This window comes from Pygocentrus nattereri, chromosome 25 (genome assembly GCF_015220715.1).
Source record: "Pygocentrus nattereri isolate fPygNat1 chromosome 25, fPygNat1.pri, whole genome shotgun sequence".
Classification (NCBI taxonomy): Eukaryota; Metazoa; Chordata; class Actinopteri; order Characiformes; family Serrasalmidae; genus Pygocentrus; species Pygocentrus nattereri.
The window spans coordinates 19,887,813-19,903,073 of record NC_051235.1 but is presented as its reverse complement, the minus strand read 5'-3'; the positions used below and the strand labels follow the sequence as shown (position 1 = coordinate 19,903,073).

The 15,261-nt window shown below is 39.1% G+C and overlaps 1 protein-coding gene across 1 annotated transcript in view; it reads right to left on the bottom strand.

The window, feature by feature from the left end:
* Positions 1-15,261, bottom strand: part of lgr4 (leucine-rich repeat containing G protein-coupled receptor 4) — an 88,820-nt gene that overhangs the window by 23,343 nt on the left and 50,216 nt on the right. The window contains exons 3-4 of the mRNA XM_017703516.2: positions 13,367-13,438; positions 7,430-7,501 (exon numbers count right to left, since the gene is read on the bottom strand). Coding sequence (XP_017559005.1) covers positions 7,430-7,501; positions 13,367-13,438 — 144 coding nt within the window. The remainder of the gene's footprint in view (positions 1-7,429; positions 7,502-13,366; positions 13,439-15,261) is intronic.

Genomic DNA, 15,261 nt, shown 5'->3' with positions numbered 1-15,261 from the left:
TACAATATAAAGTGTATTATATACATTATATTCAAATAATGTATATAATGCTGCACGTTATATACATACAGTCAATGGTTCCAACTCCTTCATGACTGTAGACTTCTCACTCTTGTTCACACAGCTCATAATTCTTGTTACAGTGGAGGCTCTCGATGGTGACTGTAGCTTTTGTGCTTTTGCTTTTGTTAGTTTACTAGCACAAAACTGCCGTTTTAAAGCTATACTTGATCGAGGGGGCCACAATAGCTAATCCCATCTAAGCAACATATAGTGTATGTTTCAGCCATCATGCTTCAGGCTGCACTACGAAAGAGTTCAAAGGGCCAAACTAGGAAGATGTGTTGATGGCAGTAAAAAATAGTGCAGATAATAATTTCTTGTGTTAATGTGTTATTACAACTTTATTACAGCTTTGTCATTTACACGTTAACTTTGACAGCCCTGAGAGCAAGTTTAACTTGACAACTTTGTCCATGAACTACTGTCTTCTCTCCCTTTAAAGACACCCCGTCCATTACTAGAATGATCATTAGCTTCTTGTGGGAACAATTATTCTGTATAAATTTTTGTTTTTCAAAAGCCGTGGTCTTTTTTTGTTTAAAAAATGTAATTAATTCATTTCAATGCAACTTTTTTTCCAGTGTCATTCTGCCCAAGTGTCATTCTGGAGTGGTGATATCCTGCTTATGAATGGCAGACTGGACTGCAGCTTACTCTCACTGATCATGGAAATTGACGTGGTTTGAACAGAAAGGCCAGCATGAGCTATGAGCTCTGTTCAGGCAGGAATTCAGCTCATAATCAGCTCAGTTCACATAACCAACCAACATGAGCACTCAGTAATATGAAGGTAAACACAAACACACTTATAATACTAATCTAATGGGGGGTTTTCCATATAACTATGTAGAAAATGCTGTTCCCCCCACATGACAGAAAGCTAGGCCTGTGCCAATAGAGTCTTTGTGAAATAAATGAACACAATAATATTGCAGTTCTGTAAAGCTGTGGTTGTAGTATAATCTCATGTTTAATTTGGTCATGAAACTAATTAATCTAGTGGGACAGAATGGAACTGCATATGTCACGCAAACTTTACCATCCAAAAGACTCTGACTCTGACAGTTACAGAGGCTTTGTGAAATAAATTAACACAATAATATTGCAGTTGAGTAAAACATGTGGTTGTAATATGATGTCATCTATTTTGGTCATGAAACTGTAATTAATCTAGTCAGATGGGTTGGAACTCCAAATGCCACACACACACACTTTACTGTCCAAGAGTTTGTGGTCACCTAGCCTGATGTGAAATGGAGCACTACAGGGAAACTTACCAACTCAGGTTTCTATACAGTGGAGATAGGAACCAGAGGTAATGATGTCTACGATGAATTTTGGATTCTTATTTACTATTCAAAAACACCAGTGAACCTCAGCTGGCGTTCTGAGGCTTTTATTATGTAATGTTGATGATGGTAAAATAGTAGTAAATTTGAAAAAATACGCCTTCTTTGAGGACTATTTTGCCTTACAACGCTTTGCATGTACCTATCTGCCATGAAAGGATTTACAAATATGTTTTAGGCCACAATCCTATCTCAAAACTATTATGAAACAAGTCTTAGACATCAGACAGCATATCAACTATCATTTCACATAATAATGTCCAGTAGTGTGTGTGGGGGGGGTTGGGGTTGGTTTAGAGGCATTAGACATTTCAGATGTCTGGTTCCTATTACCACTGTCAACAATTCTGACTCTCTCAGTTTCTCTAGAATGGAGCATTTCTTATCAACTCTCTCTAAATGACTTCGGTTACACCTTCAACATTCAATTATGCTGACACTTTGGTGGAATTCCCCTTTAACCATCACCAAGCACAGGCCAAACATGAAATGAATCCTTTGTCTATGTCTCTTTTTTTTTTTTTTTTGAGAATGATATGTTTTAATATAATTCTCAAAGGATCGCTGAAGGTGTCACAGTCAAAACTGGAGACCTTTAACACCCTCAGTGAGAGTTAAATGAGTGCACATGCATAAACACACGATCACACACCTACATGCAGTCAGTGGCCCTGAAGGTTATCATTAAGCAGAGTGCAGAACCCTTCAAGTTTTCCCCTAATCAAAACCCATTTCCTACCTTGAACAAACACAATGCAGAACAATGTACAAACTGCAGTAGTTAAACATTGCCTTGATTAGCAGAACAACACAGCCTGCCTTTCTCAGCATTCTGGAAAAGGAGATCTGAAAGAAACTTTGCACTGGCACAAAGAAAATTACTCACATGCACGTGTCGGAGTGTGTGTCTGTGTTTTTGGTGTGGCTTTCACTTCAGGACTGCATGGTATTTCTTACAGAAGGTGAATGAGCATGACACCTGCTTTGAATTCTGGCTCACTTTCTCTTCCAGCACACTAAAGCAGACTTAATTCCCTGCTCTGTACATACCAGCCTACATGCACCAATACAGCAGAGTTTATACCACAACAGCAGCACAAGGCTGCTGAATAAACAGAACAACAATAAGTAGCCTGTAGCCTTATGTACTGTTTGGGAAAGCATCTATTTTTACCTTACACCACTGAACAAGCAATCGGAAAGTAAAAGTCCTGATTCCTGAGTCGACTTACGTAGCTCTAGTAGAAATATTAGTCAGTTAGCTATAGCTAAAGGCAGAAACATACAGATCTAGACATGCCCTGCACACTTTAGAGCACATACACATGAACAAGCACATAGAAGATATATGTACTGTAGTATGTACATGTTCATATATGTCTCCAAACTTGGATTGTTTCTTCTGAAATCCAGTGCATTAATTAATGATGTACTGTTATTGGATATTTGTTATACACTAATCTGGTGATTCTGATACATTAACATAAAATATACAAAATACATAAAAAAATTGAAAAATGTTGAAAATTAACATTAGAGACAAATACAACCAGTTATTTGTAGAGGGTTATAAATGCTGTAAAACAAATAAAACGCAGACATTTTAGCACGTTAGCCCAGTGTCGGCATAAAGGTTCTGCTCCAGAGTGTAATAACTACATTACCAAATATTGGTTTGAAATATCGATCACATCTAAACATTATCTAAGCAATTTTCTTTTCAAGCAATAATTGTATTGGTATATATACACACATCAAATCAAGTCAAGTCAGCTTTTATTGTCAATACTACAATATGTACAGGACATACAGAATATTGAAATTGCAGTACTCTCAGACTCCACGGTGGAGCAATAACACTAAATATACGGTAAACAGGAAAAGTGTGAATGTGTGTGTGTGTGTGTGTGTGTGTACTTTACAGACTGTACAGAAAGTGTTAAATTATTGTCACTTAGAAAATCAACATAATGTGCAATTTGACTGTAAAATGACTATCCACTGATACCAGTGTGGTCCTTTTGGGAAGGCTTTACTCTAGATGTTGAAACAGTGCTGTGAGGATCTGATTGCAGTCAGCCACAAGAGCATTAGAGAGGTCAGATGCTGATGCTGGATGATTAGTTCTGGATCACGAACACCACTGCAACTCATCCCAGAGGTATTGGAAGGGGCTCCATCTCTCCAGAGAACACAGTTCCACTGCCACACATCCCAAAGTTGGAGGGGATTTATACGCCTCTAGCCAAAGCTTGGTATTGGGCATAGAACCTTAGTCTCATGTCCAGCTGCCCCAGAGCAGCTCAGTCTACTGACTATGCTTTTCGATAGAGACCATACATGTATTGTAGGAGTCCCTGATAAAATGGCAGACGAGTGCAGATACAAGGCAGCAGTAAATATTTAGTCACAGTTAAAGTGGAAGGAGAGACAGAGAGAGAGAGAGAGAGAGAGAGAGAGAGAATAATGGCAGAAGAATGATGGCACTTATCTTTAAATCATCTAACCTCACTAATTTCATATTTTCTTCCACCATAAACACGTCAGCTGACACTTCCGTAAACACTTTATTTGTTTTAAATCTGTAAAAGACAGAATTACAGCAACAGATCCAATGTATACTTCTCTTTTCGACACAATACTGGCTTTTAGGTCAACAAATCCTTCAGCAAATCATAATTTCAAACTTGTTGACATGAACGACATTTTTAGCGGACAGGCAGCTGTGAAATTAGGATTGTGGTTTAGGAAGCCATCCCTGCCAAAACCATGAACTGTCTTCAAATAATCCACAAACATTTCAGTAGAAAGCCTCTCTCACCATCGGAAGAAGCTGAACACTTATTTTCTGCTGAAGCGAGAGAGGGATTGGCAGGTAGAGGTGTGGTGCTAAAATATGACAGATTAAGTAGAGCTATCGTTAGCTACAACTAACACTTTTTTCCATTACAGTTGTAAATCTCGGCTATCACAGTGATGTGGTGGAAATTAATTAAGATCAGTTAGGAAATGATTCAATGTCAAATTTCATATAAATTAAATCTGATTAAACTATTCTGGTATAATAATTCAGAATTTCTTCTAAAAAAACACAACATAAACATAACTTGAGAAATAATTTACACAGTAATAAAGTATAAACAATACAATAAACATGGCTTATTTACTGCATTTTTACATTTGAAAATACCCCAAAAATTTACTTTGGCAAAAATTTGCAGTCTCTGCATTTATAATTCATTGATTTATAATTAATTCTAACATCCAAAAATCTATGCAGTTGATGTCTGATTGTAGTAATCAGATCAACGCATCTCAAAAGTCTACATATCTTGGACAGTCTGAATGTAAAAATGCACCCATTTTCAATCATAATCAAAGTTTTAAAAGAATAAAATTAGTTTATTTTGTATGTGTCTCTGCCTCTTTTATATGCAATGTCTATCATATCTATGTTAATGTCCAGAAAACATCAGTGCTCTAATGTTATTGACTGTTATGTACAATGATGTCGCTGTAATTTTTTTTTTTTTTAGCAGAGTGATTAGAGAAGCCAGCCTGGGGTGTTGGGGGCGGGAGGGGGGTGTCGTGGGATTTGGGGGGGACAGGACAACATTCCTGAGGGACTGCCCCTCTCTTACTCTCTCTCTCTCTCTCTCTCTCTCTATCTCTCTTTCCTACCTTTTTCTCTCTCTTACTCTCTCTAATAACAGTTTGTATACCCCTCTCCTTCTGCCTCTCCCACCCACACTAGTCTCTGCGTAAGGGCAGAAGGCGTGTTGATTGACAGCTAGCTCTTAAAGTTCTGGTCCAAGCCTGGGCCGAATGTGCCAGAACACATTAGTTCAGGTCCAGAGCTCCGGCCCCAGCCCTGCGGGGAAACACATCTGCAAAAAAAAAGCTAAGTGCGCAGGGGAAAAGGGGGAGGGGGGGTTCGGGGGGGGCTGTCTGGCTAGGTGATAACGCCTCTGAGCTGCTTTTTCCAAACACACAGCTGGACCAGCTCCCACATTCACACACGCCTGAGTACATGAACAAAATTCCCTATGAAGCTGGAATGATAATGTAAATTTAGACAAACGATTATGGAGATGAATTAATGTAAACTAGAATGGTCTGCTGATGTTGATGAATTCTCTAACTTTGCTATTAGCTCCGCAAGATGAGTGTTTGTGCTCATATTATCTCAACCAACTGAGAAAAATAGAAACTATTTCTGATGCCACACAAGTCTGTGTTATGGGGATATTTGTCTGAGTGTGCACAAAGAACAGTGCAGTCCATTGTTTCCTATCAGACAATGAGCTAAGATACAGTCCCTGCCTCAATTTTTGGCACCCCTGTTAAAGAGGAGTAAAAGGGGCTTTTGGTGAATTAGCTAAATCTCACACTTAAAAAATAAGAAAAATCCAAACTTTCACTAAAGTAAAATTATTCTGGATGAGATAATCTCTCATCCACAAATAATAACTTGTAACAAACCCATATGTGCCACAGTTATTCGCACCCCTAAAAATTCTTAGAAACAAAACTAAAATACTTTGTTTATACATATTTTACTTTAAGTTGATCAGTGTCTAGACACTTCTAAGCATTTATCCACAACTTCCTGTTTCACTGGGGAATAGATTTGAAGTGACACAGGGGTCAAATCCCCTTAGTCACTCTTTTTTTTTTAGCCACTTAAATATAGGAAAGACAAGAGAGCATAGTTCAAATTAAAGTGTGTTGACCTCATAAATCAGGGAGTGGCTGTAAAAAATAGCTATTTGCCTGAAAATGCCTGTATCTACACAGTTAGGACAATAATTAAAAATTTGCAATCAGCAGGAACTGTGACAAACTCGCCCAGACCAGGACTGTAATTTAATTTTACCCCCACAGTGGACAGTAAGCGAGACAACAAAAATCCCCAAGGATCACTGCTGGAGAATTACATAAAATAAGCAGCAAGTCTCCAAAACTACCACCAGACACGTCCATGCCAAAAGATTATTTGGAGGGCACACCAGCAAAGAGCCTTTCTTGTCTTCAAACCACAAATGCAAGCACCTGTAGATTAAACGCTCATAGAACTTTGACTGGAAATGTGTTCTATGGTCAGATGAAACGATAATACAGCTTTTTGGCAACAAACACTCAGGGCGATGACTACACTGAAAAGAACCTGGTGCCCACTGTTTTTGTGTGGCTGTTTTTCTTCTAACAGCCCTGGGAACCTCGTTCGGGTACATGGCATAATGGACTCGAAATTCCAGGACATTTTAAAACAAAATCTATCTGCCTCCGCCAAGAAACTAAAAATGGGTTGTTATTGGATCTTCCAGCACAACTTGCTTTGGTGAAAATCTGAGCATTATTGAAAGTAGGCTACTGATGTCTGCTGCTTCATCTCAGGACGGGCAAACAGATCGAGCAAAGAAAAGCTGTATGAGAGTGAGTGAGATCTGGTGGCATTGCTTTAGCTTCTTAATCCCCACAGGGTTACATGTGGCAACTGTGTTGTTCCGTTTGATCAGTTTTGATGGCTTCTGCATTGAATAAGTTAATGTTAGTGATCTTAATGTTTAAACAATGAAGTAATTAAACCTTGCCTTGTTGGTTAGTTTATATAATACAGAAGAATTTTCAATTGTGCTTTATGATGGTTGTTCTCACATCAGAGTACACAGAATATATTTGAACTCTTCTGGTCACCGATATGGAGGTGCGGTCATACACTGATGCAACATGAGACAGATGAATATGTATTTTTCAATACTAACACCACACAAGCTTGCAATATGTAAACTAGACCCCTATCCAACATTTTTTACTGTGTTTTTACATCTTATTTAATCACAGCTATTTCTGTGCGTGCTTTGATGAATCAACATACCCAAAAACAATCAAATTAATGCATGTCAATTCTGCACTGTCACATTATTTATTGTGTTTTTTGGTACACTGCAAAACTTATCACCATCTCAATATGTAATGACATAATATAACAACACTAGTGTTTCTGTTTTACTCACAGAGACTGCAGAGCATGAAGGTTCTTGAGGGCAGCACTAGGAACGGTCTTCAGCTGATTATTCTGAAGCATGCTTGAAAAAAGAACAGTAAGAGACAGCATTTCAGAAATGTCACAATCACAGCTCCAATTTTCCATCATCTATAAATTGCTACTATTATGGAAATCATAAGCTGATTCATTTGAATCAAGACATTAATTGAAAATGTTAACAACTGATGCATCATATGACGTCGTGCCACATAAAATGTATGAAACTGAAGGAGAAAGTGTGATCAGAGGGACTGCATTAAACTAACCATTCAGAACACCATGGAAGTCAGACAGAGAGGAAAATGTTAGACAGGATAAAGCAGACATGACTGTGTGTATGTGTGTGTGTGTGTGTGTGTGTGTGTGTGCGTGTGTGTGTGTGTGTGTGTGTAATGTGCTAATCACAGTCACATCTCTCTTCCTTTCTGCTATCAGCTTGTTCTGGCGTCACTCGAGTACCACAGGCCAAAATCTTTCACACTAAACCTCAGCACACTAATATATTCAAGGCAACAAAAGAAAAAAGACACTTTGTCTCAAGTCGGGCTTGAGCCCAGACCCTGCAGCGTTGTTTTCATTTATTTAAGCAAGGATAGTGCACTGAGAACCCAGGACGAAATGGTAATTATGGTAAAATAAGTTGTGTCCCTTGATGGTAAATCTAATTTATAGAACTTCACCCTTACTCCTAATACAATCACACAGCCAAGACATTTTTGGTTCCGTTGTTGCTTCACTGGATCTATGAAGCTACTGTAGCTAAAAACAGGTAAAAACCGTAGTTATTTATTAAAATCCTGTATTTTGTCTGTACATTTGTCTATTTTTATGGAAGTAAATAAAAGTTTGCCATCAAGCGTAAGAAACTACATAACAGACTAAACAAGGTTTAATGCAAGAGAATGACAAGAGAATGATCGTTTAGGCATATATTTCATAATTGGTGGTGTATAAGCTTCCACTAGCTGTTACTTATCCTATTGGGCAAAAATCAGAGACCTTTCATTTATTTAATTTCCACTCAAAACAGCCATTACGCACAAGTGATACATTTTTCATCATCACCGAAAAAACGTCCAGGGCTAGTTTTCATAAAGTAGCAGTACTGATCTAGGGTCTGTTCCTGTCAGTAAGGTGACTGTAAATAAAAGAGAAATCTAAACCAAGGTCAGCAATCCTCCTCTGAGAAGTTTGATGAATGCTGCCCTTGTTATGTAACTGGGGTTGAATCAACAGCCATCATCTGCAAGTCATTAGCACTGACCACCAACCACCTACTGATCACCCCTTTAAAACTAAACAGCCCCAGGACAGCGTGTGGTAGATATCCTAGTCTTTAGTCTTCCATCACGATAATGTAAGGACTGCATGTGGTCCACCAGATGCTGATATGGGATCAAGAAGCTACTTCAACCACTAATGATATATGAAATCTCTTCTTTGACTCTAGAATGTTACTGAATGCAGTAGCACTCATGTTGAAGAAAGCCTACAGTACGTACCAACTGTGCTGTTACACTAGAGTACAGTTCTCCAATTTTTGATAACCCCCAGCTCTAAGCACAATCCAGTTGTTCCTCACAATATCGGAACTGCCAATGCAACAAAATCAGCGTTTCCATTTACGGAAGAAGAATAAATACCAGATACGCTGGTTCTCAGTCAGGGTTAACTGAGTTAGCTCTGTAACAGCCCCAGTAAAAATTTATTTACCACAGGTTTACAAAAAAAAGCATAATTCATTTATGGATTTATTTCATGTAAACCTCATGAAAACCTCAGGAAATAATTAACAGAAATCATGGCTACAAAATGCTACTACAGTACTAGCTGTTCTGTACATTTTAGTAGAGCACAGCTTCTGGTTTCACACATCAGATGAAACAACTTTAATCTGGGGAAAACACTGTCATGACTCAGATCACAGAGTAACAGAGAACATGGAACTGCATGGCCAATTTAAAGATGGCAAGAAACTATACGTTTTATTAGACTGAGCTACCAGGTACTTGAATTTGACAAAGATTAACCCTCAATTCAAGTCCCTCAACACAAGTTTGTTTGTGCTTGCATTCACTTAAAAGTTAAGCCTTGTCTCACAATGATTAGAAGAAAAAAATGTCCCTTCATTATTATTATTATTATTATTATTATTATTATTATTTTTATTATTATTATTAATGGTAGTAGTGGCATTACAATAAATATCTCTGTAAGTACATTTTATAATGCTTCTGAAGATATTATTAATGATGTATCAGCAGATGTCAAGTTCTGTGCAAAAGTTTTAGACACCTAAGAAAATTACATTTAAAAAGCCATTTATCTGGGCAGTAAGAATTTATTTGCTCAAACACTAATATTACAATAATTACAAAAAGGATTAACATAATCAGTAGTGATTTTACATATCAATACATTTAATAATTTCCAAACCTCTCCTCGAGGCAATCCAGTACTATTTATAGTTATCATTCAATAATTGGCTTGACTAATCAGTGCTTCATAAAAAAGGTTTTAAGTGTCTACAACTTTTGCATAATACTAAACTTTTCCTATTGTCTAGCCAATCAAAGTTGGCACACAGTTTACAACTTTCTTCCTTCTGCACATTGTGCAAGGCCAACCAGATGGGGCTCTCAAACAGAGAAACCGTATCAGATCCAGACGTCACAGAGGAACTATTGATGACTGGGAGTCATAGTAAGGTCACACATTGTAATAAAATCCAAGTGTGAACTGGTCCTGGGTTAGGCTTTAGAGCATCTGTGGGTCTAGAGGCAGGCCAGAGAGAGGTCAGGAAGAGGGAAAGAGAGAGTTTTATGCAAAGTGGAGCTGGAGTGACGCAGGGGGCCGATAAGCTGCATTTGAATTGGCTCGCAAACACCTCAAGGACAAGGCTGTTACATCATTACAATCAGGAAGAGAGAGAGAGAGAGAAAGAGAGAGAGAGAGAGAGACAGAGACAGAGAGAGAGAGAGAGAGAGAGAGACAGAGAGAGAGAGAGAGAGAGAGAGAGAGAGAGAGAGAGAGAGAGAGAGAGAGAGAGAGAGACAGAGAGAGAGAGAGAGAGAGAGAGAGAGAGAGACAGAAAGAATCTGTCCTGAAGCCTAGTCTTAATCATCAGAAAGAAGACATGCTGGGAGGCCCGTCATCATAACAGTGACAGAGATTCCTGTGACACTGTGAGATTCCTGTCACACAATAACCAGCCAACAGCCTCCCCTCACTCACAGTATATGAAGATATGCAGTAGGACAACACATAACACATACTCCTACATTTATTAGTATAGGAATATATGGTGAGTAAACTTTTCTTGACATGTAAATTAATATTAGAGCCCAACCAATATCAACCAAATTAGATTTTGATTTCTTTATAGTCTTTTATTATAGTTATTATTATTATTACTATTATTATTATTATTATTATTACTCACACTATATAGAGTAAATGAACACATGAAACACAATAGTACATTTCTAGCACTTTTTAATAGCCAAAGCAATCTAAACATTATTTGGTCTTTAATGGACCAAACTGCCATCTATTATTTTCTGTTTAAATGCCTTTAAAAATGTTTTTAAAATGCTGCCTTTAAAAATGTTAAATAAGGCAAAAAATAAAAAATGTGCCGTACCTAAAATAAGAGGCAACTTCGTATTTAGAACAATTAGCGCATTTCTACTTTCACACAATGTAAAAGTGAAAATGTATATGTGTACATGGCTGATTCAAATCTGAAAGTGTGACTTTAATAATGTAAATGCATGTGTTACAACTAAAAAATGCCTTATGTGGCATGGGCCTGCCCCCAGGAGAGCCTGCGAGAGCTGGCAGGAAGTCGGGGTCCGAACACCCAGCGGCGACGAACCTCGGCGAGGAGAGGAGGGGGCAGTTCTGTGCAAAGCCCGAGCTCCCAGGATGGACGCGAGTCACGAGAGCGTCGGTGGGAGGAGGAGGAAGAGAGGCACGATAGGAAGGAGCAAGTCCCGAGCTCCGCTGCCCGGGCCCTGCCCGGTTACGCAGCGAGGCCACTTCACTACACCTCACATTTGACCCAGGCAGCCGAGCTGCCAACTGGTGGCAGTAACAAGGAGGTGGAGTGGCAAGCTCTCATTCCCTCTCGGCTCGGGTGCTGTGTAAAAACAGCGTGAGCTCCTTTAAAAAGAGCTGAGAGGGAAGAGAGCAAGAGAGGGACAAGCAGCAGCAGAGATTGACAGCTGAAAAGCTCGGTGAAGAGACTGAAAAGGCCAGTTAGCGTCAGCCACTGAAAAGTAGCCAGCTTAACGTGGCGTTGGTTATGTTTGTTTTATTTATTTGGGAGAATAAAGATATGGCTGCTGCAATCCTGAATCCTGCAGTGATACACCTTTGTAAACATAATATCTGCCACAAGCAAATAAAATACTCCAGCATGTTTAGGGATCATGCTGAAGATACAGTGGGGCAAAAAAGTATTTAGTCAGCCACTGATTGTGCAAGTTCTCCTACTTAGAAAGATGAGAGAGGTCTGTAATTTTCATCATAGGTACACTTCAACGATGAGAGACAATATGAGAAAAAAAAATCCAGGAAATCACATTGTAGGATTTTTAAAGAATTTATTTGTAAATGATTGTGGAAAATAAATATTTGGTCACCCACAAACAAGCATGATTTCTGGCTCTCACAGACCTGTAACTTCTTCTTTAAGAAGCTCTTCTGTCCTCCACTCTTTGACCTCGTTATCTGTATAAAAGACACCTGTCCACAGCCTCAAACAGTCAGACTCCAAACTCAACCATGGCCAAGACCAAAGAGCTGTCGAAGGACAAGAGGAAAAAAAATGCAGACCTGCACCAGGCTGGGAAGAGTGAATCTACAATAGGCAAGCAGGTTGGTGTGAATAAATCAAGTGTGGGAGCAATTGTAAGAAAATGGAAGACATACAAAACAATTGATAATCTCCCTCGATCTGGGGCCCCACGCAAGATCTCATCCCCTGGGGTCAAAATGATCATAAGAACAATGAGCAAAAATCCCAGAACTACATGGAGGGACCTGATGAATGACCTGCAGAGAGCTGGGACCAAAGTAACAAAGGCTACCATCAGTAACACATGACGCCAAGAGGGACTCAAATCCTGCAGTCCCTGGCGTGTCCCCCTGCTTAAGCCAGTACATGTCCATGCCCGTCTGAAGTTTGCCAGAGAGCATATGGATGATCCAGAAGAGGATTGGGAGAATATCATGTGGTCAGATGAAACCAAAATAGAACTTTTTGGTAAAAACTTAACTCATCATGTTTGGAGGAAGAAAAATTCTGAGTTGCCTCCCAAGATCACCATACCTACCGTGAAGCATGGAGGTGGAAACATCAGGCTTTGGGGCTGTTTTTCTGCAAAGGGGACAGGACGACTGAGGAATGAACGGGGCCCTGTATCGTGAGATTTTAAGCCAAAACCTCCTTCCATCACTGAGAGCATTGAAGATGGAACGTGGCTGGGTCTTCCAGCATGACAATGATCCCAAACACGAAGGAGTGGCTCCCTAAAAAGCATTTCAAGGTCCTGGAGTGGCCTAGCCAGTGTCCAGACCTTAACCCCATAGAGAATTTGTGGAGGGAATTGAAAGTCCATAGTTGAAGTGTACCTATGATGAAAATTACAGACCTCTCAGGAGAAGGAGTAGGAGAACTTGCACAATCAGTTGCTGACTTAATACATTTTTGCCCCACTGTATGTAAAATATTAAGTGCTGTTGTTTGCAATATCATTTTGCTATGCTTGAATAATAGTACATATCATACTGTTTTGCCAGTGCTGCCACATAGCAAAACTACAATACGTGTGTACCGTGGCGTAAATTATGGTGTGTGTATATTTGTCTGTTTGTCTGTCTCTGTGTGTAGAGTACTTACAGGACTTTGAGCTGGTAGAGTCCAGACAGAGCCTCAGGGTGGATGAAAACAAGGTCATTACCTGCCAATCGCCTACACAGAGAGAGAGAGAGCGAGAGAGAGAGAGAGAGAGAGAGAGAGAGAGAGAGAGAGAGAGAGAGAGAGAGAGAAAGAATTAATGAGCAGCATCCACTTTTCTCAACTTTCTCAACTTTTTCAACAGCAGGGAACAGAGAGACAGAGGAAAGAGGCAAAAAAGTATAGATATCACACAGCGGGGCTATCTTCCCAAATTAAAAATGCCCATACTCCTCTGCATTAATTCAAAACAGTCCATTTGTACATAGATTGACAACATGGTATCATTTTTACAATAAGCTATTCCACAGAAAGCTTTGCTGGGCATATTCCTGGTAGAGATGGGGTCTGTTACACTGGATTGGTATTGGCATTGATATTGGTGCTGATCTTACTAAATGAATCCGGTGCCAGCTAGATGTACTGATCTACTATTGCTACTATTTCTTGGATACACGCTTTAAAAGAGAAAAATGTCATTCCAACACATCAAATCATTGTTTTTATTAATGAAACTGAAGGCTCATTAATGAAACTGAATTACGAATGATCGTATATTCAAACTTGTTTGTTTAAGAAGATGAAAGGCATGCTTCTTTGCAGTTGTGATCATTTTTATCAATTTAAGCTCATGTTTTTAAGTCATTTTGAGATGATAAGAAGAAAAAATTATACAGGATCAGTACTCACTTCTGGCCAAAACCCTGAAATCAGTTACTGAAACTGTTATCAGGAGAGCAAAAGGTGGATCGGTTCACCCCTAGTTGTGGGTATTGTTAAAGACCACTGATAGCTCTTTTTTTCCTGCCATTATTTTATTACATTGTGTCAGTTTTTACTTTGCGAGCCTAAAAAAATCATGAAAATGTCTGCATGTGAAAGTAAATTTCAGCCACATTGCCCATCCTTAGGAGACACTGATGGCTCCAGTCTGTTGGTGGTCAGCAGCAAAGACATGGTCAGACAGTCGGATACAGTGGACTTAAGCTCCAGTCACACCTCAGTTAGAGCCAGCCTGCATGGCTGTTATCAGGACGGTGCTGTCAGTGTGTGTGTGTGGCTGGAGCGAGCAGAGTGTATGATAAGCTCCACACACTCCTGCGGCTCTAACTTCCCTCTCTATCTGCACAAACCTCTGCTCAGCCTACATCTGTCTGGTTGGTGCAAATGCCTCCCGAGGTGACAGAATGTGATGGCTCTATCTCTGAGGCGCGATGGGATCGGTGTGAGCAGACGTGTTTAAGGCCAGAAAAGTGCCAGCTAATGAAATCCTGCTCACACACACACACACACTCTGACACTTGCTATTCATAGAGAGGTGAGATGAATTCTCAGCTGTAACTCTGCATGAGATATGACAGTTTCGCTTTGTACCTGAAAGCATGAGTGTGTGCATGTATCTTGCTGTATGAGTACTACATGTACGTGCTGTTTCACATGTATTTGATTAAAGGTTTGGGAGTATTAGAATTCTTATATTCCTGTGTGGTCCCTGAGCTGTTACATCAGCGTACTGTGGAGAATTACATATATGGTGCATGAAGGCTGTATGATGTGGACATAAATACATTATGATTGTGTTTGTCTCTCTCTCTCTTATATATATATATATATATATATATATATATATATATATATATAATCATATATATATGATTGTGTGTCTATGTATGCACACACACACACACACACACACACACATATATATATATATATATATATATATATATATATATATATACATACATATATAAACATGAGAAAACGGGGCTTTAAAAAAACATTATTGCTTATGCTTTTGATCTTTTATTCAAAACTGTAATAAAAATATAACTTTA